Source organism: Leucoraja erinacea, chromosome 13 (assembly GCF_028641065.1).
Source record: "Leucoraja erinacea ecotype New England chromosome 13, Leri_hhj_1, whole genome shotgun sequence".
NCBI classification, from domain to species: domain Eukaryota; kingdom Metazoa; phylum Chordata; class Chondrichthyes; order Rajiformes; family Rajidae; genus Leucoraja; species Leucoraja erinaceus.
Window position 1 is genome coordinate 2,131,660 of NC_073389.1, and position 27,305 is coordinate 2,158,964.

The 27,305-nt window shown below is 44.4% G+C and overlaps 1 protein-coding gene across 1 annotated transcript in view; it reads left to right on the top strand.

Annotated features, from left to right (window-relative positions):
• Positions 1 to 27,305, top strand: part of tmem39a (transmembrane protein 39A) — a 56,375-nt gene that overhangs the window by 13,443 nt on the left and 15,627 nt on the right. Inside the window, exons 2-5 of the mRNA XM_055644265.1 lie at positions 1,205 to 1,384; positions 11,100 to 11,322; positions 20,629 to 20,712; positions 21,725 to 21,879. Coding sequence (XP_055500240.1) covers positions 1,205 to 1,384; positions 11,100 to 11,322; positions 20,629 to 20,712; positions 21,725 to 21,879 — 642 coding nt within the window. The remainder of the gene's footprint in view (positions 1 to 1,204; positions 1,385 to 11,099; positions 11,323 to 20,628; positions 20,713 to 21,724; positions 21,880 to 27,305) is intronic.

Genomic DNA, 27,305 nt, shown 5'->3' on the forward strand with positions numbered 1-27,305 from the left:
AGATATGAATCATTTCTACTGTATGAGCAAAGGCAAATGTTATTGTTCGTTCTGCTTCGCACGTAACCAAAGAATCCATCTTTTCAGTGGAATTGTAGTAACTAATCTGATACTTGAATCAAGCAGACTAAGAGATGTTTCTAGGGAAATGAACATTTGGAGAAGTACGGGGTAGGAAAGGTTTGAAGGGATTCTGGTCAAACTTTGGCAAATGGGACCATCTTAGGTCTTAGATGAACTCTTGGTCCACTTGGACAATTTGAACTGAATGGCCATTTTCCGTGTTGTATGATTCTAATGTAGCTGTTGTGGCTTTTTTTGTGTATCTACCCACTTCCACCCTTGTTCCAATATTCAGACCAATTTGATAATACGGGCTGCTTCAGTATCTACAGATTGAAGCAGCCTGCATTATTTTGCAGAGAGCAGCGGACTCAGCCATGTCAAACAAGGCCACAGCCTCCCTCCCCACCATGTAAAGCATCTACATGAACTAAAATTCTAACTAACCTAATGTTGTAAAACAAAACAGGAACTGCAGACGCTGGCCTAGAAAACGGACACAAAGTGCTGGAGTGAGTCAGCAGGTCAGGCAGCATCTCTGGAGAATATGGATAGGTGACATTTTGGGTCAGTCCCAACCCGAAACATCACATGTTCATGATCTCCAGTGATGCTGTCTGACCTGCTGGGTTACACTGTCATTTTTGAATTGGAATTTTAGATGTGCTTTTCCCTTTTGTTTATTTTGCATGCATTTATGGGTGACCAGGGTCTAGTACAGTAAAATGCAGCATGATTCAGAATGGTGGAAGAAGGAATGTGAAGTGCAAGCAGAAAACTGGATGCTCGGCTGGTCATGCAACAGCTGTGAAGAGTGGCACTACTTCACAGTGGCACACCTGGTATAGCCGCTGCCTCACAGCGCCAGAGACCTGGGCTCAATCCTGGCCTCTGGTGCTGCCTGTGTGGAGTTTGCACGATCTCCCTATGACTGAGTGGGTTTCCTCCGGGTGTTCCGGTTTCTTCCCACGTCCCAAAGATGTGTGGGTTTGTAAATTAATTGGCCTCTTTAAATTGCCCCTAGTGTGTAATGAGTGGATGAGAAAGTGGGATATCGTAGAACTATTGTGAAGAGGTTTCTGTGGCTGAGAATGAATGAATAAATGAATGGGTGCTGACCGAGCTGTCTGTTTTGTTGCAGAGTGCAGAGCGTGCTGGCTTTGGGCGGATCGATCGCACTGGTGCTTAACTTTGAGCTGGTCCATGCCATGCCTGGTGGTCGGCGGGGTCCGAGTCGGCAGCAGCTGAGCCGCTCAGCGTTGCCATCTCTGCAGACCATCGTAGGTGGTAGCTGTGGCAATGGGACTGGGATGAGAAACAGGTACGTGTCCTCACATACTGTCATTCACAGCTGGGCGATCTCCTTCTAAAATGGGAAATTGTTAGTGTGTTCAAATGTAACATACTTATTCTGCTGACTATACTCTAAATATAATGGCCTATTCCGGTATCTCAGTTGATCTATGGTTGGTTTCATGACTGCTGCATATTGTTGAATGTGTTGTAGTTTGGAGCAAAGCATGGAAACATGCCCTTCAGCCCACCGAATCCTTGCCAACCATCCGATCTGGCTCATACTAGTTCGATCTTCTTTCGTGTCCATCTCCCATGTTTCAAATGTTGCCATTGCTGTCATCGTCTGTCCTGAAAAGGACGCAGGCTTCCGGCAATAATTAGTGGGAGCCATCACTTGTTGCAATAGATGATGGTGGTAGCAGAATTAGCTCGGGATACTTCCAGTTTCCAGCCCTGCGACGAGGACGCTTCTGCTATAGGGCCACTAGTTTGATGTTATCCTATACTCCCTACGCACGGGGCAATTTACAGAGGGCTAATTAATCTACAAACCCTCTGCGATGTATTCTAGGAACTCACCACGGTGTGTACAAATACAAACTTGCCGTGCACATTCTTTAAACTTTGCCCCACTGACCTTAAAGCTATGCCCTCTGATCTTTGACATTTCTATCTGGGAAAAGGGTCTGACTGTCTACCCTATCCATGCTTCTCATAACTTAATATCGCTCTATAGGATTCTTCCTCAATCTTCCAGCATTCCGGAGAAAACAATCCAAATTTGACCACCTTCTCCTTGGAATACAGTATTCCCTAATCCAGGCATCATCCTGGTAAACAGCTTCTGCACTCACTCAAGTCTCCACGTCCTTCCCCTAATTGGGTGACCAGAGTTGCACACTAAACAACAAATGTGGCATGAGCAAAGTCTTGCAGAGGTGCAGCATGACTTCCCCATGAGTGTGTGTCAAATGGAGAAGTGATTGTTGCAAATGGGGATAGAACAACAATACAGTGAATCCTCAACCCATTGGAGAATTGGGCTATTATCTATTGGTTTTGGGTATTTTGACAATAGTCATTAACATGGCTTTACAATGAACTTGAAAGAAATATAGTGTTTAAGAAGGAACTGCAGATGCTGGAAATTCGAAGGTACACAAAAATGCTGGAGAAACTCAGCGGGTGCAGCAGCATCTATGGAGCGTAGGAAACGGGCAACGTTTCGGCCCGAAACGTTGCCTATTTCCTACGCTCCATAGATGCTGCTTTAATGGTCCATTTTCCAGGTGACACCGCTGACAGCAAAATTCCTTTTCATTGTTTAGTTTATTAGTTTAATTTAGTTTATTATTGTCACGTGTACAAAGGTACAGTGTAAAAGCTTGTTGCGTGCTATCTAGTCAAAGAAAAGACCAAACATTATTGCAATCAAGCCGTCCACAGTGTACACGATAATGGATACAACAGTTTGTGCAAGATTTATTCCGATAAAAGTCCAATCAAAAGTAGTTCAAATGTCCTGTACATGGTAGATGGGAGGTCAGGACTGCACTCTAGCTGATCAGAGTTCAGTTGTAAATTCAGATGCAAGTCCAGGCAGATTTTAATCTGAATGGTGTCAGATTAGGAACAGGGGAGGTGTAACGAGACCTGGGTGTGCTTGTACATCAGTCACTGAAAGTTAGCATGCAGGTACAGCAGGCAATGAAGAAAGCTAATGGCATGTTGGTCTTCATAGCGAGAGGATTTGAGTATAGGAGCAAGGAGGTCCTACTGCAGTTGTACAGGGCCCTGGTGAGACCACACCTGGAATATTATATGCAGTTTTAGTCTCCAAATTTGAGGAAGGACACTTGCTATTGAGGGAGTGCAGCATAGGTTAACCAGGTTAATTCCCAGGATGGCAGGACTGACATATGATGAAAGAATGGGTCGACTGAGCTTGTATTCACTGGAATTTAGAAGGATGAGAAGGGATCTTATAGAAACATATAACATTCTAGATCAGTGGTTCCCAACGTGGGGCGTACTCCCCACGGGGGGGCAATTTGATTTTTAAGGGGGGGCAATTGAACGCGACTGAGGAGGTCTGGGTCCAAATTTTCGATTTTTCGTATGAGACAATCCACAAATATTTCAATATTCTAATATAGAAATGTTCTCTCTTTATTACCTGTGAATACTCTTTTATTATCATATTTATCATTATTATTATTTTAATACCACCTAATGTTTTTTTCTCTTTTTTTTAAACAATTTTTTAGTAATTTCTTGCTCAGAACTTTAACTGTCTTTTGTTTATTTCATTTTTCTTTTTCATGGATGCCATGTTCCAAGGAATTGGCGTTTTAAGCTTCTTCAGCTGAAACGGAGTTCACTTTTTAAATGATAAGAATTATATATCACCACATGGGGGGGCATCAGGATTTTAGAGGTGATTAGGTGGGGCATGGCCAAAAAAAGGTTGGGAACCGCTGTTCTAGATGCTGGAAAAATGGTCCCGATGTTGATGGTGTCCAGAACCAGGGGTCACAGTTTAAGTGCTGGCTCAAAGGGCTGAATGGTCTACTCCAGCACCTATTTTCCATGTGATAAGGGGTAGGCCATTTAGGACCGAGGACGAGGAAAAACATTTTCACCCAGAGAGTTGTGAATCTGTGGGATTCTCTGCCACAGATGGCAGTGGAGGCCAATTCACTGGATGTTTTCAAGAGAGAATTAGTTATAGCTCTTAGGGCTATCAAGGGATATGGGGAGAAAACAGGAATGGAGTACTAATTTTAGATGATCAGCCATGGTCATATTGAATGGCGGTGTTAGCTCCAAGGGCCGAATGGCCTCCTGCACCTATTTTCTGTGTGTCTATGCAAAACTATCCCTGAATCTGGAGATATGCTCTTAACCATATAACCATATAACAATTAGAGCACGGAAACAGGCCATCTCGGCCCTACAAGTCCGTGCCGAACAAATTTTTTCCCTTAGTCCCACCTGCCTGCACTCGTACCATAACCCTCCATTCCCTTCTCATCCATATGCCTATCCAATTTATTTTTAAATGATACCAACGAACCTGCCGCCACCACTTCCACTGGAAGCTCATTCCACACCGCTACCACTCTCTGAGTAAAGAAGTTCCCCCTCGTGTTACCCCTAAACTTCTGTCCCTTAATTCTGAAGTCATGTCCTCTTGTTTGAATCTTCCCTATTCTCAAAGGGAAAAGCTTGTCCACATCAACTCTGTCTATCCCTCTCATCATTTTAAAGACCTCTATCAAGTTCCCCCTTAACCTTCTGCGCTCCAGAGAATAAAGACCTAACTTATTCAACCTATCTCTGTAACTTAGTTGTTGAAACCCAGGCAACATTCTAGTAAATCTCCTCTGTACTCTCTCTATTTTGTTGACATCCTTCCTATAATTGGGCGACCAAAATTGTACACTATACTCCAGATTTGGTCTCACCAATGCCTTGTACAATTTTAACATTACATCCCAGCTTCTATACTCAATGCTCTGATTTATAAAGGCTAGCATACCAAAAGCTTTCTTTACCACCCTATCTATATGAGATTCCACCTTCAAGGAATTATGCACGGTTATTCCCAGATCCCTCTGTTCAACTGTATTCTTCAATTCCCTACCATTTACCATGTACGTCCTATTTTGATTTGTCCTGCCAAGGTGTAGCACCTCACATTTATCAGCATTAAACTCCATCTGCCATCTTTCAGCCCATTTTTCCAAATGGCCTAAATCACTCTGTAGACTTTGGAAATCCTCTTCATTATCCACAACACCCCCTATCTTGGTATCATCTGCATACTTACTAATCCAATTTACCATGCCTTCATCCAGATCATTGATGTACATGACAAACAACAAAGGACCTCTCTCAAACAACCATCCCTCTTGCCTATTGGGTGGGTGTGGGAGGGGGGGGTGGTGGGGCAGGTGGCAGTGGATGAGATTGGTCTTTGATTATGCTGGTGTCCTTGTCGAGGCACATGAAGTGTAGATGGAGTCAATGGAAGGGAGGGTGGTTTGTATGATGGTTTGGGCTACATCCACAACTCTGTAATTTCCTGCAGTCTTGGATGGAGTTGTACCCAAACAATGTTGTAATGCATCCCGATAACATGCTTTCTATGCGCATCTGAAGAAGTTAGTGGGGGTTGTTGGGACATGCTGAACTTACCATGCTTTTTAAGGAAGTACAGATGTTGGTGTGCTCTCTTGGCCATTGCTTCGATGTGGCTGGTCCAGGCTGGTGATGTTTATTTTTAAGAAGCTGAAGCTATTGACCATCTCTATTTCAGTGCCATCAATGTATGGGTAAATGTACTGCTTTGCTTCCTGAAGTTAATCACAACCTCCTTCGTCTTGCTGACAATGAGGGAGAGTTATTGTCTCAGCACCAGGTTATGAGGTTCCCAATCTCCATCCTGTACTCTGTCTCGTCAATATTTGATATCCTGTCAACTACGGTGGTGTCGTCTGCGTACTTGTAACATGTTTTGGATTGATATTTGGCAAAAGAGTTTTGGGTGTACAAGGAGTAAAGAAGGGGGCTGAGAGCGCATCCTTGTGGGCACCAGTGTTGACGATTATCGTAGACGATGATTGGTCACCTATCCTCACTGGCTGTGGTTTGTTGGTCAGAAAGTAGAGGATCCAGTAGCAGAGGGGAGTGTCGACTGCAAGATCCATCAGTTTGAAGAGCTTGATTGGGATAATGCACAGTCAGTGTAGATTTTTATATTTAAGAATCTGCAATGGGTTTTGAACCTGTAACCTCCAGCTTGGGGGAAAATGTCATGAACATGGCCACATATGTGAGACAGGAAATGTTTTTGAGATTGAGTCAAGGGCAATTGCCAAGGCTGAGACCTTGCTCAGCACTGGCTCCTGTTGTGAAACTAACGCAAGGAATATTAAAAACAAATTAAGTTAAAGGCACCAAAACGTGGAACACCGAGATGTCTGTTGTCTTGGTTCGTGATCCAGTTTGATTGAATTATTTTGTTTCCCTCTTCAGGGTATGTTTTTGACATAGTCATTACAATTGCACATAGTGCGGCTGAGATCATGTTTGAGAAAGAAACTTGCTCCACTGCTGAGCAGGTGACATTTTAATGAGTGTACTGTATGTAGAAATCTTTTAACTTTGTTGAAATGCCTTCCAGATTGGACTGGAGTTAGAAGTCTGCCGACATTAGAGGGTAATTTGATGAAGTGCTGATGGAACTTTTCACAATCAGAACTATTTATTTTCTCTGCCTTAATGTGCGACAAAATGGCGTTTTTTGTATTTGCAATCCTGGAGTTTGTTGAAAGAAGATGGGAAGGAGAAAGAGTCAGAGAAGGGATTACAGAAAAATTGGTAAAAGACTGGGCTACTCTGTGCAGATAAACCGAAGATGGCCGCTGGAGTAACTCAGCAGGTCAGGCAGTATTTCTAAAGAACTCGAATGATGCTCCCGACCCGAAATGTTACTCATCCTTTTTCTTTAAAGATGCTCTTAGGGCTAAAGGAATCAAGGATATGGGGAAAAAACAGGAACGAGGTACTAATTTTAGATGATCAGCCATGATCATATTGATAGTGCTGGCTCGAAGTGCCGAATGGCCTACGTTTTTCCTATGTTTCTATCTTTGGTATAAACTAGCATCTGCAGTTTTTTGTTTCTACAGTTGGACTATTTCCTAGTGACTGGTATTTGTACAAAATTGTTTCATTAAGTTAAACACAGCATTACCTGGGTATTTCTCTCACTGAAGGACATTAGTGTGGGTATTGTGACGCAGTACGTTTTGTGATCATTGTTACTAAGTTAGGTTGTTCAGTCAATTGTTAATATGACCCAAGATAGACACAAAAGCTGGAGTAACTCAGCGGGCCAGGCTGCATCTCTGGAGAAAAGGAATAGGTGACGTTTTGGGTGTTGCGACGGGGAAACGAGAGATTATATGTTAACAGTGATATAGAGAGACTAGACTAAGTGGGATCCGTTGGGTCCCATGTTCACACAGGAGGGCTGGTCCCTCAAAGCAATATTCCACCTCCATCAATTCCAATATTGGTGGCCGGGGGGCTTTCTGGAGCACTAGTATGGATGTTGTGAGCCGAAGTGACTGCTTTCCAGAGGGCTAGTATGGACATTGTTGGTTGAATGGATTCTTGGGCAGGCAACTCTCAGTCCTGGTAGGCCTGGTGGGCTGGCAGCTCAGTCACTGAGGGCTGGTGGGCTGGCAGTTCACTCACAGCTATTCCTTGAAATACAAGCAGAGTGCAGGCCACCAAATCCAAATGCAATTTCATACCATTTCAAGCAGAGTGCAGGCCACCAAATCCAAATGCAATTTCCTACCATTTGGGCTTTATACTCCTGGCCCCCCAGAAGGGGCGTTACCCTCATCGTGGTGATTGGCAGGTGAGAGGACCTATCAGCTGATCTCAAGATTTTTTAAACATTCATAACTTTTTTACTTTTCATCGATCGGAAAAATCCTCGGGGCTGCCTCAGCGGAGGAGGACTGTAAGATGGCCAAAAATCACAGCGATATATAGTAGCGTTTATTTCCAAAATCAATATACAGCACAGACAGGAAGTGGTCAAGATGAGACCTTTAGTTATATAGATATAGACCAAATGAATGAAAGATATTCAAAAAAGTAACAATGATAAAGGAAACAGGCCATTGTTAGCTGTGGCGAGGTGAAAACGAGTTACGGACGATGAGATTCAACAAAACGAGAGTTAATATGACCTGCCTGTTTGCTCTTCCATATTTCAGGCAATGAGCTTCATGAACTTGTGAGCTAAGGCTGGCCTTTTTGATTTGTAGTTGAACCTCTTGCTTCCATTTCTGTTTTCCTTGTTGTATTGGGATCATCGGTTATTCATTCATCTTGTGTAATAAAGATGAATAAAAGTGTTATATAGCAGAAAAACAGACCCTTCGCCCAACTCAACCATGCCAACCAAGATGCCCTATCTAGGCTAGTCCAATTTGCACACTTATAACTCTCATCCCTCTGAACCTTTCTTATTGCTTGTGTAAGTGTCTTTTAAAACGTTATAATACCTTCCTTAATCACCTCCCATGGCTTGTTCAAATACCCACCTGTGTGGGTATTTGTGTGGAAAAGTATTGTGTAGAAAAGGTTGCCCCTCGGGTTCCTATTGATTCTTTCCCCTCTCGTCTTAAACCTAAAGCCCCTGTCCCACTTAGGCGATTTTTCCGGCGACTAGGCTGTTTTTCTATGGTCGCGGGGTGATACCTGTATGGTCGTGAGTAGTCTCCTCAAGTCATCGTAAGAGTCGTAACGTTTTGCTGGTCGCCGCTGGATTTTGAAATGTTCCTAACTTTTCGGCGACTGTGGGCTTGACGTAGATTGTCTCCTCCTGTCGTAGGTTGTCGCCGGGATGATGCAGGTTGTCGCCAGGTGCTGACTTCGGTGAATTCCATTGGCGACTACCTATGTCAACCGGCGACTGAATTGTCTTCAGTTGTCGCCGACAGGGTCGTTGCTTGTCGTAGCTTGTCGCGCGTGGACCTAGGTTGTTGCCTGTGTGGTCATAGGTGTGATCGTAGGTGGACGACCTAATGGGTTGTCGGTTGTCGATAGCTTGCCGTAGCTTGATGTTGACTAGGTGGTAGGTTGTCGTAGCTTGTCGTAGACATTGTCATGGGGGGGGGGTTCAGTCGCCGCTTTTCGGTGACCTGCTACGACTGACAGTTGCCAAAAAAATCGCCTAAGTTGAACAGGCCCTTAAGTGTTCTGGTTCTTGATTCCCAAACCCTGGGTAACAGACTCTATGTTCGCCCTGACTATTTCCCTTGTGATATTATACAGCTCTCGCCACGTATCCTCATGCCCAAAATCCATATCCCACCATCCCCTGCATATCCATGTGCCTATCCAAAAGTCTTTTAAATGCCACTAATGTATCTGTTTCAACCCGCAGCGCATTCCAGCACTCACCACCCTCTGTGTAAAGATTTATTTTACACTTGTCCCGCACATCTTTAAACATTGCCCTCTCACCTTAATCCTATGCCCAGTAGTATTCGATTTTTCTATCTTGGGAAAACATATTCTGACTGTCTACCTTTCTATGCCACGATTGGTTATCTATTAATCACAGGAATTGCCTGTGAGGTATGCTACTGTCTGTATACTAATGCCAGCCTACTGCTTACTTAGCCTGTGAGCCGGCTCTCTGAATGTAGACACCAGCCCCACACATTTGTGAAGAGAACTTTGCCAGGTGGCTGGGCTAGGAATGTCTTTGCTGTGGCTGATTCAAGTTCCCAGGTCCATGCCAGGTGGTGGTTCTGGTCTGATTCTGTTTGAGTGCAGCTGTGAGCATAGCTTGCTCCAGCTCTTTCACTGGGCACTTGAGTGCACCATATGAAGTGGCATTGGAGCCACACTAGGTATTTCTCTCACTGAAGGACAGTAGTGCGGGTATTGAGATGATGCAGCATGTTTTGTGATTATTGTTACAGACAGTTAAGAAAGGTTGGTGTTTTTCCAAATTCCAGATATTAAATAAAGATTGAATTCCAAAACTTTACAGTTTCTTCCCGGCTGTTATCAGGCATAGGTTGGTGACCCATCTTATCGCCAACTGGAGAGCAGTGCTGATCTACTATCTACCTCGTTGGAGACCCTTGGACTATCTTTAATCTGACTTTTTCTGACATTATCTTGTACTAGACGTTATTCCCTTTATCCTGTACCTGTAAACTGTGAATGACCTGATTGTAATCATGTATAGTTTTTCAGTTGGCTGGATAACATGCAACCAAAAAAGCTTTTCACTGTACCTTTGTACATATGACAATACTAAACAGATGAAGGGATTTAAACCCAACTCCACACACAGCCACAGTTCCACAATGTTATTTCAGAAGTTTCTAAGCGTTTCAGTTGGGTTTTTAATATGTTGCCATCCACCTTAATCTACATGTGTACCATCGTCGATATATTGAAAGAGGTGTTGGGGAGACATAACAGAAATGTTTTGATGTGTCAGAAATCAGTGGCTTGAGTTGACTGAGTGGTTAATGCTATTGGTGTAATGCGATATGACAGGTTCTTCGAACTAGCAGTGACTGGTCATCCTGCCAATGACAAGATTCTGTGGATCAACGCTTGCTCTCAGTTTCACTAGACTTTGAGGTTGACCAAAGAAGACACAGAGTGCTGGATTAACTCAGCGGGTCAGGCAGCGTCTCAGGCCAACATGAATAGGTGACGTTTTGAGTCAGGACCATTTGGCCATCTGTTCTAAACACACGTATCAGTGGTAAACTTGGTAGTGTTTAAGAAGGAACTGCATCTGCTGGAAAATCGAAGGTATACAAAAATGCTGGAGAAACTCAGTGGGTGCAGCAGCATCTATGGAGTGAAGGAAATAGGCAACGTTTTGGTCTGAAGAAGGGTTTCGGCCCAAAACTTTGCCTATTTCCTTCGCTCATAGATGCTGCTGCACCCGCTGAGTTTCTCCAGCATTTTTGTGTACTGTAAACTTGGTAGTAATGTGTTGATATTGCAGTCTACCCATTCAGATCAGAGAGTGCTAAAGCCCTAATGAGATATTTTTAATGAAAAATTTTAAAGTGCATTGTACTTTTTTTTTAATGAAATTCATGATGCTGATGTGAATGACTTTGTTTAATGTTGGTTAGTCCATATTCCTCTAATGCTCGCGTTGTTTTTTTCAGGAACGGTACTGCCATTGGTTTGTCTGCTCCTCCCATTACTGCCTTGATTACCCCCGAGCCGGTTCGCCACTGCTGCATTCCTGAGCTGCCCACAGACGGGTGCCTTGTCTTTGAGCTACTCTTCTTCATTTACTTGTTGATGGCCCTGATCGTTCAGTACATCAACATTTACAAAACAGTCTGGTGGTTCCCATACCTTCATCCTGCAGCTTCTACCTCACTGGTGAGCAACTCTTTTATAGAATTACAACAACGTGCAGCCCACTGCAAATTGCAGTGGGGTTGTGGCTACAGTTGATACTGCAGCGGTTACAATTGGTGCTTCTGCCCAGCTAATTTACAGATAGAAACAGAAAATGAATGCAGGAGTAGGCCATTCGGCCCATCGAGCCAGCACCTCCATTCATAGAAGCAAAGAAACATAGAAAATTGATGCAGGAGGCGGCTATTTGGCCCTTCGAGCCAGCACCACCATTTATTGTGATCATGGCTGATCATTAACAATCTGTAACCTGTGTCTACCTTCTCCCCATATCCCTTGATTCCACTATCCCCTAGAGCTCTATCAATCTCTCTGTTAAAATCACCTAGTGAATTGGCCTCTACTGCTTTCTGTAGCAGAGAATTCTACAAATTCACAATTCTCTGGGTGAAAAAGTTTTTTCTCGTCTCAGTTTTAAATGGCCTCCAATTTATTCTAAGACTGTGGCCCCTGGTTCTGGACTCCCCCAACATTTGGGAACATTTTTCCTGCGTCTAGCTTGTCTAGTCCTTTATACGTTTCTATAAGAATCCTTCTCATCATTTTAAATTCCAGTGAATACAATCCCAGTCAGCCCGGTCTTTCCAATCTTTCCTCGTATGACAGTCCCGCCATCCTTGTGAGCCTCCGCTGTATTACCTCAATGGCAAGGATGTTCTTCCTCAAATTAGGAGACCAAATCTACACAGAATACTCCAGATGTGGTCTCACCAGGACCATGTACAACTGCAGAAGGCCTCTTTACTCCTATACTCAAATCCTCTCGTTTTGAAGGCCAACATGCCATTAGCTTTCTTCAGTGCCTGCTGTACCTGCATGTTTACTTTCAGTGACTGGTGTACAAGGATGCCCAGGTCTCATTGCACTTCCCTTTTTCCTAATCTGACACCATTGAGATAATAATCTGCCTCCTTGTTCTTGCCACCAAAGTTCTTACCACTTCACATTTATCTACATAATACTGCATCTGCCATGCATCTGCCCACTCACTCAACCTGTCCTAGGCACCCTGCAACCTAGCATCCTCTTCACAGTTCACACTGCCACCCAGCTTTGTGTCATTGCAAATTTGCCCGTGTTACTTTTAATGCCATCATCTAAATCATTAATATATATTGTAAATAATTGCGGCCCCAGCAACGAGCCTTGTGGCACCACTCGCTACTGCCTGCCATTCTGACGGGGACCCGTTTATTCCTACTCTTTGTTTCCTGTCTACCAACCAATTCTCTATCCATGTCAATACCCTACTCCCAATACCATGTGCTCTAATTTTGCCCACTATCTCCTGTGTGGGACCTTATGAAAGGCTTTCTGAAAGTACAGATACACTACATCCACTGGCTCCCCTTCATCCATTTTACTTGTCACATCCTCAAAAAAATCCAGAAGATTAATCAAGCATGATTTCCCCTTGATAAATCTATGCTGACTTGGACCAATCCTTTTACTGCTATCCAAATGTGCCGTTATTACTTCTTTAATAATTGACTCCAGGATCTTCCACACCACTGATGTCGGGCTAACTGGTCTATAATATCCCGTTTTCTCTCTCGCCCCTTTCTTGAAAAGTGGGATAACATTAGCTACTGTTCCGCAGGAACTGATCCTGAATCTATAGAACATTGTAAAATGATCACCAATGCGTCCACTATTTCTAGAGCCACCTCCTTGAGTACCCTGGGATGCAGACCATCAGGCCCTGGGGATTTATCAGCCTTCACTCCCATCAGTCTATCCAATACTATTTCTCGTCTAATGCAAATTTCTTTCAGTTCCTCTGTCTCCCTAGATCCTCTGTACTCTAGTACATCTGGGAGATTGTCTGTGTCTTCCTTGGTGAATACAGAACCAAAGTACCTGTTCAACTCATCTGCCATTTCCTTGTTCCCCATAATAATTTCACCTAAAGAAGCTTTTACTTCCTTTATATTCTTGGCCAGGCTACACTCATACTTCATCTTTTCACCCCGTATTGCACATTTTGTTACTTCTGTTGTCCTTTGAAAGTTCACTAATCCTCTGTCTTCCCGCTACTCTTTGCTATGTTATACACTTTCTTTTAGATTTATTCTATCCCTAACTTCCCTTGTCAGCCATGATTGCCTCTTACTCCCCTTAGAATCTTTCTTCCTCTTTGGAATGTAATAATCCTGCATCTTCTGGATTATGCCCAGAAATTCCTGCCATTGTCGTTCCACAGTCATTCCTGTTCCTTTTCCAGTCCTTGGCCTTGGCCAGCTCATCTCTCATGCCTTCATTGTCACCTTTGTTCAAACTGCAACACTGACACTTATGATTTAACCGTCTCCCTCTCAAATTGCAGATTAAAATTTATTATATTATGGTCACTACCTCCTAGCGGTTTCTTTACCTTGAATTCCCTGATTAAATCTGGTTCATTAGACAACATGAAATCTAGAATTTCCTTCTCTCTGGTAGGCTCCAGTACAAGCTGCTTTAAGAACCAACTCAGAGGCACTCTACAAACTCCCTTTCTTAGTGTCCGAAACCAACCTGATTTTCCCAGTCAACCTGCATATTGAAATCTCCCATAACCACAGTGGCATTATCTTTGTTACATGTCAATTTTAATTCCAGCTGCAATTTACACCCTATATCCAGGCTACTGTTTGGGGGCCTGCAGATAACTCCCATTAGTGTCTTCTTACCTTTACAATTCTTCAATTCTATCCACAGTGACTCGTCAGTCCCTATGTCACCCCACTCAAGGGACTGAATTTCATCCCACACCAACAGAGCTACCCCACTTCCTCTGCCCACCTGCCTGTCCTTTCTATAGGATGTACAACCCTGAATATTCAGTTCCTTGTCCCGATCCTGCAGCCATGTCTCTGTAATCCCCACAATGTCATATCTACCAATCTCTAACAGAGCCTCAAGCTCATCCACTTTATTTCTTATACTTCGTATTATAATACTTTTAATCCATTACTCACCTCATCTTTCCATTGATTCCTATTTTCGCTTGGCCATATTCTCCTATCTCTTCGTGAGCAGCTTACTGCCCCGTTAATTCTGGTGTCTTTCTTAACTCTTCTTTTCCTCTCTTTCTCTTTAACTCCATCCTTGTATTTCCAATTTGTCTCTTCCCCCCCCCTCGCTATCTAGTTTAAACCCACCCGTGTAGCGTTGGCAAACCTGCCTGCCGGAATGCTGGTACCCCGCTTGTTAAGGTGCAACCCGTTCCTTTTGTACAATTCACCCTTACCCCAAAACGGAACCCAGTGGTCCTAAAATCTAAATCCCTGCCCCCTGCCCCAGTTCCTCAGCCACACATTCAAATCCCATATCTCCCTATTCCTGCCCTCACCAGCACGAGTAACTGGAAGCAAACCGGAGATAACCACCCTGGAGGTCCTGCTTTTCAGCCTTCTTCCAAGCTCTCTAAAGTCACGCTGCAGAATCTCTTTCCTCTTCTTCCCGACATCACTTGTGACGACATGCACTCAGTCCCAACAGTTTACCTAACACCATTTTCTGACTAATGTAGATTCCCTTCAGTTCCTTGCTCCCACGAGATCCTCAGTCCCCTTGTATTTCTGGGAGATTGTTTGTGTCTTTCTTAGTGAAGACAGAACCAAATTACTTGCCATTGGTCAGCCTATTCCTTGTTTCCCATTATAAATTCACCTGTTTCTGACTGTAAGGGACCTACATTTGTGTTCACTAATCTTTTCCTCTTCGCATATCCATTGAAGCTTTTACAGTCAGTTTTTATATTCCCCGCAAGCCTTATTTTCCACAAATGCTCTATTTTCCCCCCTCTTAATTAACCCCTTTGTCATTCTCTGTTGAATTCTAAATTTCTCCCAGTCCTCTGATTTGTTGCTTCCTCTGGCCAATTTATATGCCTCTTCCTTGGATTTAACACTATCCCTAATTTCCCTCATTATAACCATATAACAATTACAGCACGGAAACAGGCCATCTCGGCCCTACAAGTCCATGCCGAACAATTATTTTCCCTTAGCCCCACCTGCCTGCACTCATACCATAACCCTCCATTCCCTTCTCATCCATATGCCTATCCAATTTATTTTTAAATAATACCAACAAACCTGCCTCCACCACTTCCACTGGAAGCTCGTTCCACACCGCTACCACTCTCTGAGTAAAGAAATTCCCCCTCATGTTACCCCTAAACTTCTGTCCATTAATTCTGAAGTCATGTCCTCTTGTTTGAATCTTCCCTATTCTCAAAGGGAAAAGCTTGTCCACATCAACTCTGTCTATCCCTCTCATCATTTTAAAGACCTCTATCAAGTCCCCCCTTAACCTTCTGCGCTCCAGAGAATAAAGACCTAACTTATTCAACCTTTCTCTGTAACTTAGTTGTTGAAACCCAGGAAACATTCTAGTAAATCTCCTCTGTACTCTCTATTTTGTTGACATCCTTCCTATAATTGGGCGACCAAAATTGTACACCATACTCCAGATTTGGTCTCACCAATGCCTTGTACAATTTTAACATTACATCCCAGCTTCTATACTCAATGCTCTGATTTATAAAGGCTAGCATACCAAAAGCTTTCTTTACCACCCTGACTATATGAGATTCCACCTTCAAGGAACTATGCACGGTTATTCCCAGATCCCTCTGTTCAACCGCATTCTTCAATTCCCTACCATTTACCATGTATGTCCTATTTTGATTTGTCCTGCCAAGGTGTAGCACCTCACATTTAACCATATAACCATATAACAATTACAACACGGAAGCAGGCCATCTCGGCCCTACAAGTCCGTGCCGAACATTTATCAGTATTAAACTCCATCTGCCATCTTTCAGCCCATTCTTCCAAATGGCCTAAATCACTCTGTAGACTTTGGAAATCCTCTTCATTATCCATAACACCCCCTATCTTGATATCATCTGCATACTTACTAATCCAATTTACCACACCTTCATCCAGATCATTGATGTACATGACAAACAACAAAGGACCCAACACAGATCCCTGAGGCACCCCACTAGTCACCTGCCTCCAACCCGACAAACAGCCATCCACCATTACCCTCTGACGTTTCCCATTTAGCCACTGTTGAATCCATCTTGCTACTCCTGCATTTATACCCAACAGTTGAACCTTCTTAACCAACCTTCCATGAGGAACCTTGTCAAAGGCCTTACTAAAGTCCATATAGACAACATCCACTGCTTTACCCTCGTCAATTTCCCTAGTAACCTCTTCAAAAAATTCAAGAAGATTAGTCAAACATGACCTTCCAGGCACAAATCCATGTTGAGTGTTCCTAATTAGACCCTGTTTATCCAGATGCTTATATATATTATCTCTGAGTATCTTTTCCATTAATTTGCCCACCACTGAAGTCAAACTAACAGGTCTATAATTGCTAAGTTTACTCTTAGAACCCTTTTTAAACAATGGAACAACATGCGCAGTATGCCAATCCTCGGGGACTATTCCCGTTTCCCGACTATTAGCCACGGTTGTGCCCCCTTCCCTGTTTTATTTTTATGCCAGACGGGGATGAACGATTGTTGTAATTCATCCATGCGATCTTTAAATCTTTGCCATTTCATATCCACCCTCAACCCTTTAATTATCATTTGCCCGTCTATCCAAGCTAATTCCCATCTCATACCATCAAAGTCTGCTTTCTTTATGTTCAGGACCCTCGTCTTTGAATTAACCGTGTCACTCTCCATCTTAATGCAGAATTCCACCATATTATGGTCACTGTTGCCCAAGGGGCTTTGCACAACAAGATTGCTAACTAATCCTTCCTCATTTCACAACACCCAGTCTAGGATGCCCTGCCCTCCAGTTGGTTCCTCTGCATATTGGGTTAGAAAATCATCCCGTATACACTCCAGGAAATCCTCCTCCGTGTTGTTACAAATTTGGTTAGCCCAATAAAAATGTATATTAAAGCCACCCATGATAACTGCTGTACCTTTGCTACACGCGTCCCTAATTTCCTGTTTGATGCTATCCCTAACCTCACGATTGCTGTTTGGTGGACTATACACAACTCCCAACGAGCGTTTTCTGCCCTTGGCTATTTCGCAGTTCTACCCATACTGATCCTACAGCATCCAAGCTAATGTCTCTCCAAAGGAGATGAATTTGGTTATTGGTTGCATCCAACAATGACTGTCAAATTCTACATTGGAACGGCACTTGATAGTGGGATTGTATAATTTAAATAACCAATAAAAATTAGAAAATCTATGGATGCTGGGAACTGAAATAAAAACACAAAAACATAGAAACATAGAAAATAGGTGCAGGAGTAGGCCATTCGGCCATTCGAGCCTGCACTGCCATTCAATATGATCATGGCTGATCATCCAACTCAGTATCCTGTACCTGCTTTCTCTCCATACCCCTTGATCCCTTTAGCCACAAGGGCCACATCTAACTCCCTCCTAAATATAGCCAATGAACTGGCCTCAACTACCTTCTGTGGCAGAGAATTCCAGAGATTCACCACTCTCTGTTATAAAAAATGTTTTTCTCATCTCAGTCCTAAAAGATTTCCCCTTTATCCTTAAACTGTGACCCCTTGTTCTGGACTTCCCCAACATCGGGAACAATCTTCCTGCATCTAGCCTGTCCAACTCCTTAAGAATTTTGTAAGTTTCTATAAGATCCCCTCTCAATCTTCTAAATTCTAGCGAGTACAAGCCGAGTCTATTCAGTATTTCTTCATATGAAAGTCCTGACATCCCAGGAATCAGTCTGGTGAACCTTCTCTGTACTCCCTCTATGGCAAGAATGTCCTTCCTCAGATTAGGAGACCAAAACTGTACGCAGTACTCAAGGTGTGGTCTCACCAAGACCCTGTACAACTGCAGTAGAACCTCCCTGCTCCTATACTCAAATCCTTTTGCTATGAATGCTAACATACCATTTGCTTTCTTCACTGCCTGCTGCACCTGCATGCCTAAGCATGCAGAGCTTGAAGCACTCAGCGGGTCAGGCAGCACCTGCGTAATGGGAGACAGAGATAACCTTTCGGATCCAAAACCCCTATTACTTGCTGTTGATCCACCCGCAGTCATGAAGAGTCTTCGAGCTGAAATGTGAACTGTCTCTCGATCCACAGGTGCTGCCTGGTCTGCTGAGTATTCACACCATTCTCTGCGTCTATTGCGTAAATTAACTTGTAAAATGCAGAAGAACTAGTGAATCAAATACCTCCAACAGCAGTTCCTGTTTACATGCATGTACTTGATGTCCTGAATAGAGCTTTCCCTTAGGGGGCCCATGGTTATTTTGTGAATGGAGCCTAGTGTCTTTAAATTTATCAAGTATCAAAGCCACTTGAGGTGGTTGCCAGGATTCGAGGTTCTGAGCTACGGGAAGAGGTTGAGCAAGCCTATTCTTTATTCCTTGGAGTGCAAGAGGATGAGGGATGATTTTATAGAGGTGTACAATATCATGAGAGGAATAGATCCAGTAGATGCACAGTGTCTCTTGCCCCGGGTAAGAGAACCAGAGGATATAGGTTTAAGGTGAGGGGGGGGGGGGGGGGGGGGGGGGGGGGGGGATATTTAATAAGAATCTGGGCTAACTTTTTCGTGAAAAAGGCGGTGGGTTTATGGAACGAGCTGCCACGGGAGGTAGTTGGGGCAGGTATTATGCGTAAGAAACAGGCAGGTACATGGAACGGACAAGTTTTGAGGGATGTGGGCCAAACGCAGATAGGTGGGACTAATGTAGATAGGCAAGTTGGGCCAAGACTCAATGATACAAAGTGCTGGAGTAACTCATGGATGTACGTGATGGAAGAAACTACGCACAACAGACAAAAAATAGATGTTTTACTTAAGAGGCAAAGTTTCGGGCCGAGACCCTTCTTCAGGCTGATGTGTGAGTGGGGGGGGGGGGGGGGGGGGGGGATAAGAAGACAGGAAGAGGCAGGACTTGGGGGAGAGAGCTGGGAAGGGGAGAAGAAAGCCGGGACTACCTGAAATTGGAGAAGTCAATGTTCATACAGCTGGGGTGTAAACTACCCAGCAAAATATGAGGTGCTGCTCCTCCAAATTTCGGTGGGCCTCACTCTGGCCATGGAAGAGGCCCAGGACAGAAAGGTTGGATTCAGAATGGGAGGGGGAGTTGAAGTGCTGAGCCACCGGTAGATCAGGTTGGTTAATGCAAACTGAGCGGAGGTGTTTGCCGAAGCGATCGCCAAGCCTGTGCTTGGTCTCACCGATGTAGACCAGTTGACACCTAGAGCAGCGGATGCAATAGATGAGGTTGGAAGAGGTGCAGGTGAGCCTCTGTCGCACCTGGGAATACTGCTTGGGTCCTTGAATGGAGTCAAGGAGGGAGGTAAAGCGACAAGTGTAGCATTTCCTGCGGTTGCAAGGGAATGTACCAGGAGAGGGGGCGGTTTGGGTGGGAAGGGACAAATTGACCAGGGAGTTACGGAGGGAGCGGTCTCTGCGGAAAGCAGAGGGGAGGAGATGGGAAGATGTGGCCAGTAGTGGGATCCCGTTGGAGGTGGCGAAAATGTCGGAGGATTATTTGCTGTATGTGACGGCTGGTAGGGTGGAAGGTGAGGACTAGGGGATTCTGCCCTTGTTACGAGTGGGGGAGATGGGGAGTGAGAGCAGAGTCACGGGGAATAGAATAGACCCTGGTGAGAGCTTCACCTATAGTAGAAGAGGGGAACCCCCGTTCCCTGAAGAATAAGGACATCTCCGATGCCCTGGTGTGGAACACCTCATCCTCGGTGCAGATGCGGTGTAGACGGAGAAATTGGGAGTAGAGGATGGAGTCCTTACAGGAAATAGGGTGGGAAGAAGTGTAGTCGAGATAGCCATGGGAGTTAGTGGGATTATAGTGGATGTCGGTCAGTAGTCTACCACCTGCGATGGAGATAGTGAGGTCTAGAAACGGTAGGGAAAGGTCGGAAATGGTCCAGGTGTTTTTGAGTGCAGGATGGAAGTTAGTGGTGAAGTGGATGAAGTAAGTGAGTTGTGTGGGTGCAGGAGGTGGCACCAATGCAGTCGTCGATGTAGCTTTTCAGGGTTGGATCCGAACTGGGGGGGTCGGGAACTGGAGCTGGAAACAATGAGGTTTCTTCCCAGCTCTCCCTAAGCCCACTGTCTCCGCATCTTCCTTTCTTGTTGCCTATTTCCTTCGCTCCATAGATGCTGCCTCACCCGCTGAGTTTATCCAGCATTTTTGTCTTCCTTCGATTTTCCAGCATCTGCAGTTCCTTCTTAAACAAATGTTTTACTTAACATATAATTGTTCTTTCTTGTAGAACTTTCATTTGATTGACTATCACCTGGCAGCATTTATTACCATAATGCTGGCCCGAAGACTGGTGTGGACTCTCATTTCAGAGGTGAGTAGAGTCTCTGAAAAATTAATTGCATCTTTCAAGCTGCTTTGTGCCAGTGTGCATCGCCTGCCTCAATAGAAGCTGGTACCTGTGACAGCATGTAGAACAACATGACGTGGCCTCGCGTGAGGCAGCAATGCTGATCAAATGCTGCTGTCTTCATACAGCCTGATACAAGCGAGTGAGTAGACTTTCAGCATTTAGTGATGTAGTGAGTGAACTTTCAATGGCATGTCTGGATTTTATCGCTGCCTTTTATTTGTGATACTTCAAGCACAATCAATGACCTGGATTTAACTTGCCATTTTTTCAGTGCGTCTAATTGTAAGATTGCTAAAGTTGAATCCTTCTGAAGTTCTTTACCAATAAAAATGTAGCTGATGTTTTGGAGCTGTCGGAGATACATGCTTTCAGTTGTGATTTATCTCCCGCCTTTGGGCTGATTTTCAAGAATGGCAGTAGCTTTGAAGACATTCTAAAAGCAGCTAACACCTCCAAAACTAGTGAGGCTAGTTGCTATTTTTTGTGTGTGTGTTTGCATGTGTGTGATTTGGCTGTAAATCTGGTCCTTCATAAACTATTATGTCAGCCATTCATGAGAAATGTGATTATTTTAGCTGTGGGCAACTAGGTGCGGATACATTTAGACGTGCGGCACTGCGGATGCTGGTTTATTGTAAAAGACACAATGTCCTGTAGTCAGGCAGCAATTCTGGGGAACACATACTCCAGAGACACGCTGAGTTACCCCAGCACTTTGTGTCTTTGTTGCTTTTAGTCAGGTTTAAAGACAGTTATTCACTGACTTCTTGGTAATTGCACCTCACCTGAGTAGTGTATCACTACTACGTTATCATGCTTGTGTCCACCAGCATGGTGTACGTGAGTCTGAATAGAAACTGGCATCTAGCTTCAAACTGTCCCCAACATGATCCTTAGACTGCTCCTTGATCTCATGTTGACCTCCAGGATCTATATTTTGACTCGTCTCAATTAGTGTACATTTTTCTTACAGGCATCCCAAACCAGTGCAACCTCTGTGGTGCGATACACTTTGGTGATAGTGGCTCGCTTGGTACTCCTCACGATGTGCGGCTGGGTTTTGTGCTGGACGCTTGTTAATCTTTTTAGAAATCATTCTGTGCTGAATCTCCTGTTCCTTGGATACCCGTGAGTGTTCCTTTATATTATTGTTGCCTTATCAGAGTAAGTGGATTTTAACCGTGATTCTTAAAAATGATCCAACACTCATTCTAAAACAATGTTTGTAAAAATGTTACCTGCTTATGTGGAAAGTATGGGAAGTTAGTAATGGCTGGAGGCATGGTGAACGTTACGTATTGCCCAGAACAATAACCACAACGGAGAAAGCAATTTATCGGTAATCTACTAATTAACTTTGAACTTGAAACATCGTGACACACAAAGCGGCTGGCAGTCTTTCAGACTGAGTCCGGCCACGTCCGGATCGCCGTCCAATCTACCGCACACACGCTCACCCGTGACGTTCCTTGCCAGCGTGCAAGATGCCAGCCCTCATGCGCGAGAGTTAACCTTCAGGACGGTACATTACGGTCTTGCCAATTTTGGTACACGAGATATTGCCATCAGTATAGAGGCTACAGGGGCCTGTATCCTTGTGGACAGAGTGACTATTGGTGTGGCATCCATGGTTGGTGTGGTGGTGAGTGGTTAGTTGTGGAAATGTGGTAATAAAGTTAAAATTAAGCACGTTATCCTCAAAGATGATGGAAATTCAGCATGTCTTCAATGACTCTTGCCAGCGTCTATAGATTCACCACATAAAGCATCCTATCAGGATATATCATAACTTGGTACAGCAGCTACTCTGCCCATAAGATAGACATAAAATGCTTTAGTAACTCAGCGGGACAGGCAGCATTTCTGGAGAGAAGGAATGGATGTCGTTTTGGGTCGTCTTCAGACTGTCTGCAGGACATTACAGAGAGTTTGTGCATGGCTCAGTCCATCATGTAGATCAGCCCCCACCAACTCCATCTACACCTCACACCTCGCCTCAGCTAACATAAACAAGGACCACTCACAGCCCAGTCATTCCCTCTTGTACCCTCGGGCACAAGATACAAAAGCTTGAAAGCTAACAACACCAGATTCAAGGGCAGCTTCTTCCCCTCTGTTATCAGACTCTTGAACAGACCTCTTATATGCTAAGGATTAATGCCCTAACTCCCAGTCTACCTTTTTTAAGAAGGAACTGCAGATGCTGGAAAATCGAAGGTAGACAAAAGTGCTGGAGAAACTCAGCGGGTGGGTGCGGCAGCATCTATGGGGCGAAGGAAATGGGCAACGTTTCAGGCTGAAACCCAGAAGGTTTCTCCAGCACTTTTGTCTCCCAGTCTACCTTGTTGCCACCCTTGCACTGCTTTTAATCCACACTATCTCTGTGGCTGTACCACTCTATTTTGTTCTCTTTCCTTTCTGATTGGCCTGGATAACACGCAATGTAGTTTTTCCAGTGTAACGGTACAGCTGGAGAGGGTGCAGAGATGATTTAAGAGGAAGCCGCCAGGACTCAAAAGGCCTGAGCTATAGAGAGAGATTGAGCAGGTTAGCACTCTATTCCTTGGAGTTCAGGAAGATGAGGGGTGATCTTATAGAGGTGTACAAAATCGTGAGAGGAATAGATCGGGTAGACGCACAGAGTCTCTTGCACAAAGCAGTGGAATTGAGAACCAGAGGACAATGGTTTAAAGTGAGGAGGGGAGGAGATTTAATAGGAACCTGAGGGGTAACTTTTTAGATAAAGAGTGGTGGGTGTCTGGCACGAGCTGCTGGAGGAGGTACTTTTGCAATGTTTAAAAAACATTTAGAGAGGTGTGTGATAAGACAGGTTTAGAGGGAAAATTATGGGCCAAACACAGTCCTGGTGGGACTAGTGCAGAATAGGCATGTGGGTAAATTGGGCTGATGGGCCTGTTTCCATGCTGTGTGACTCTGACAGGTGACAATAATATACCAATGCCATCATGTGTGCAGGAATAATGAATGAAAGAATGAAATGTCATCGATCTGAAGCATGGATTGCTACTTGAGCTGCTGAATACTCCCAGCAGCTTGTTTTATCTTTTGCATTTCTGGTCAGCTGCAGTACCTTGCATTGAGACTAGATGGCGCCCTAGCTTTGAAGCTGCAAGCAGTACTTGAGAAGTGATGAGCTGGCACTGGTGTTTTTCAGTCTGAGAAAGTTGCTAGATGAGATTAAGAGAGTAATAAAGCCAAATAAAGAACAGAAGATTTGAAGAGTGCACGGCGTCCACCCAAATTGGTTGCAGGAGAGCTGTGAAAGAAAATGGGGTTGAGTGAAGAGGTGCTGACTGTGGTCATTCAGATCCCTTCAAATACATGGTGGTGCAGATGGTGGAGCCACTGCCTCATAGTGCCAGAGACCAGCTTCTTCCTGACCTCGGATGCTGTCTGTGTGAAGTTTGCACGTTCTCCCTGTGACCACGTGGGTTTCCTCCGGGTGCTCTGGTTTTCTCCCACGTTCCAAAGACCTGCGGGTTTGTATGTTAATTGGCCTCTGTAAATTGTCCCTGGTGTGTAGGGAGTGGATGAGACAGTGGGATAACATAGAACTAGTGTGAACGGGTAATTAGTGGTCGGCGTGGACTCAGTGGGCCCGTTTCCATGCTATACCTCTAAACTAAACTAAAACTACATCGGTGGTACCAAGGATTGGAGAGTTACAAATCTTGCAGCCTTTTTCAAAATACGAAGACAGCTGGCAATGAAAGGTTTGTCAGTTTAACATTGGATTTCTGAAAGCATTCCACCAATCAACATATGCTTAGACAAAGATTGACTAAAAAAGTAAAACCATCACTGATGCAGAGCGAGGCCCTTTAGCCCACCACGCCAGCCATCTATACCCTTTATCACGTTAGTTCACTTCCTAACCCATCTTAATCTCTGCACGTTATCATCAACTACACTCCCATGTTTTTACAACTTATCTACACACTAAATGCAATTTCATGCTGTCGGTTGATGAATAATTAACTGTTTTCTGGTGATCTTCCATGCCGTTCCCACAGTCATTTTACTTACCCTCATCTCTCCTGATCTGATGCCCTTTTGTCTCGTTTTCACCTCGGTCGCTTACTCCACCCCTCTGCCAATCATACTCCCCTCACCTGTATCATTTGCCAGGCCTAGCCCCTCTCTTTTCCAGCTTTCTCCCCTCATGTCCATCAGTCTGAAGAATGGTCCTGACCTGAAACATCATCTCATCATTCCCTCCAAAGATGCTGTCTGATCTGCTGTGTTACTCCAGCACTTTGTGTTTTGCTCAAGATTCCAGCACCTGCAGTTCCTTGTGTTTCTGTTTGTGAATATAATTGGTCAATTGTATTCTCTGTCCCTATTCATTACCTCCTTGTCATATGTTATGTTGATTTATGTATCCAATTTTATATTTGTATAATTGATAAAGGAACATATTTAATTAATCTCCTCTGCCAATACTTGTGATCCATTTCCTTCATATCCATGTGCCTATCTAAAGACCCCTTAAATGCTACTATTATATCCACCACTACCACCCCTGGCATCCACCACTTGCCCTGCGCATCTCCTTTATACTTTGCCTCTCCCACTTTAAGATGCACCCTTTAGTCGTTGACATTTCCACCCTAGGGGGAAAAGGTGACTTTCCTCTATGACTCTCATAATGTTATATACTTCTATCAGGTCTCTCATCAACCTCTAACACTCCGGAGAATACAATGCAAGTCTGTCCAACCTCTTCTTGTTGCTGAAATCCTCCAATCCATCATTCTGGTAACCTTCCTCTGAAAATCTCTGTAAACACTCTCTCCAGAGTCTCCACATCCTCCCTGTGATAACGACCAGCACTCCGGCAGTACTCCAAATATGGTCAAACCCTGAGTCTTCTAGAGCTGCATCAATTCTTTGTGTGTATGGAATATTCCCATGTCCTAAGTTCGCAGCTTGAGTATCCTTGAGTCTACAGAAGGCGAGATGGCGCCTGCCTGCGGCGACTTTTGCGGAGCTCCGGAAAATAAAAGGCTCAACTACAACTTCCAACAACTTACCTGGATCAGAAAAACGGCAGAAATCGGTGCCGTTTCGGACAAGCTGCTTGAGCACCTCAAGGCTCTCGCAATTTCGCGATCTCCCGCAGCTGCGGGAACCCCGGACTTTAAACTTTCCCACGCTGGCTGTGGAACTCCCGACCCGACTGAGGATCCCAGGTACGGTACCTGGAGACCCCAGGATGACCCCCAGAGCCGACGGGCTGGATCTCCCAGGAACAACGGAGCTGGAGCTGCCGACTTTGAGGGAACCCCCGTTCGTTACGGAGCTGGAGCTGCCGTCTGTGAGGGAATCCCCGTTCCAGCGCAGGTCCGCAGAAACAGCAGGTACAGCAAGTACAGTACCTGGAAACAAAGGGGAAGCCTCCATTGTGTCCGGAAACGTGGCCGACGGGCAGGACTCCAGGTCAGAATGAAGCGCAGGGGACTTCGGCCCCCTCTCCCTACTATCCTACTGGCTAATGTACAGTCCCTTGAAAACAAAGTGGAGGACTTAAGGGCAAGACTGCTTTATCAAAGGGAGCTGAGGGAATGCTCTGTGTTCTGTTTCACAGAGACATGGCTCACCCCCAGCTCCCCAGACTCAGCGGTCCAGCCTGAAGGGTTCTCCATCCACCGTATGGACCGTACCCTGGCATCTGGGAAAGGGAGAGGAGGGGGCGTCTGCCTCATGGTCAACTCTGAAGAGCGCACCCCCAGAAGTGAGGACAGCACAGAGCTGGTCGGGGGGTCCTATCTAACTCTTGCAGAAGAACAACTCCAGGACTGTTTGGAGTCTGTAGACTGGGCAATGTTCAAGGACTCGGCAACGGACTTGAACGAATACGCCACAGTCGTTACAGACTTCATAAAGAAATGTGTGGAGGACTGCATCCCTACAAAAACCTTCCGAGTGTTTCCCAGTCAGAAACCTTGGATGAACTTTGAGATGAACTTGGATGAACTCTTCTAAAGTCCAGACACACCACAAAACCACAAAAACTATTAGCGCGACAACTTCGTAAACTGGACAGGGAAAAAACAATTTACAAAATTAGAACAGACAAGGGAGAAACACTAAGACTGCCTAAAGATATTAATGATAGATTTTTATAATACTATCAAAAATTGTACTCATCTAAAATGACAGAACAATCAGCAGGAATGGAAACATTTCTACAGAAATTTTAGATCAGAAAGAGAGAGAATCACTAGGTGTTGAAATTACGATAAAAGACATCGAAGAGTCAATTAAATCTTTAAAAAACGGAAAGGCTGCAGGCCCTGATGGTCTAAGTTCTGAATTTTATTAAAAAATTTATGATCTGGTTTTTCAACGCCTACAGACACTGTACAAATACGCTTACACTCGACAGAAACTCCCAGAAACTAAATGAATCTACAATCATACCAAAAACGGATAAGGATCTTGAAGACCTAGGTTCATATAGAGCAGTAGCCCTTTTGAATACTGATCAGAAAATATTAACTAAAATTCTATCTCATAGATCGAGCTTAGTG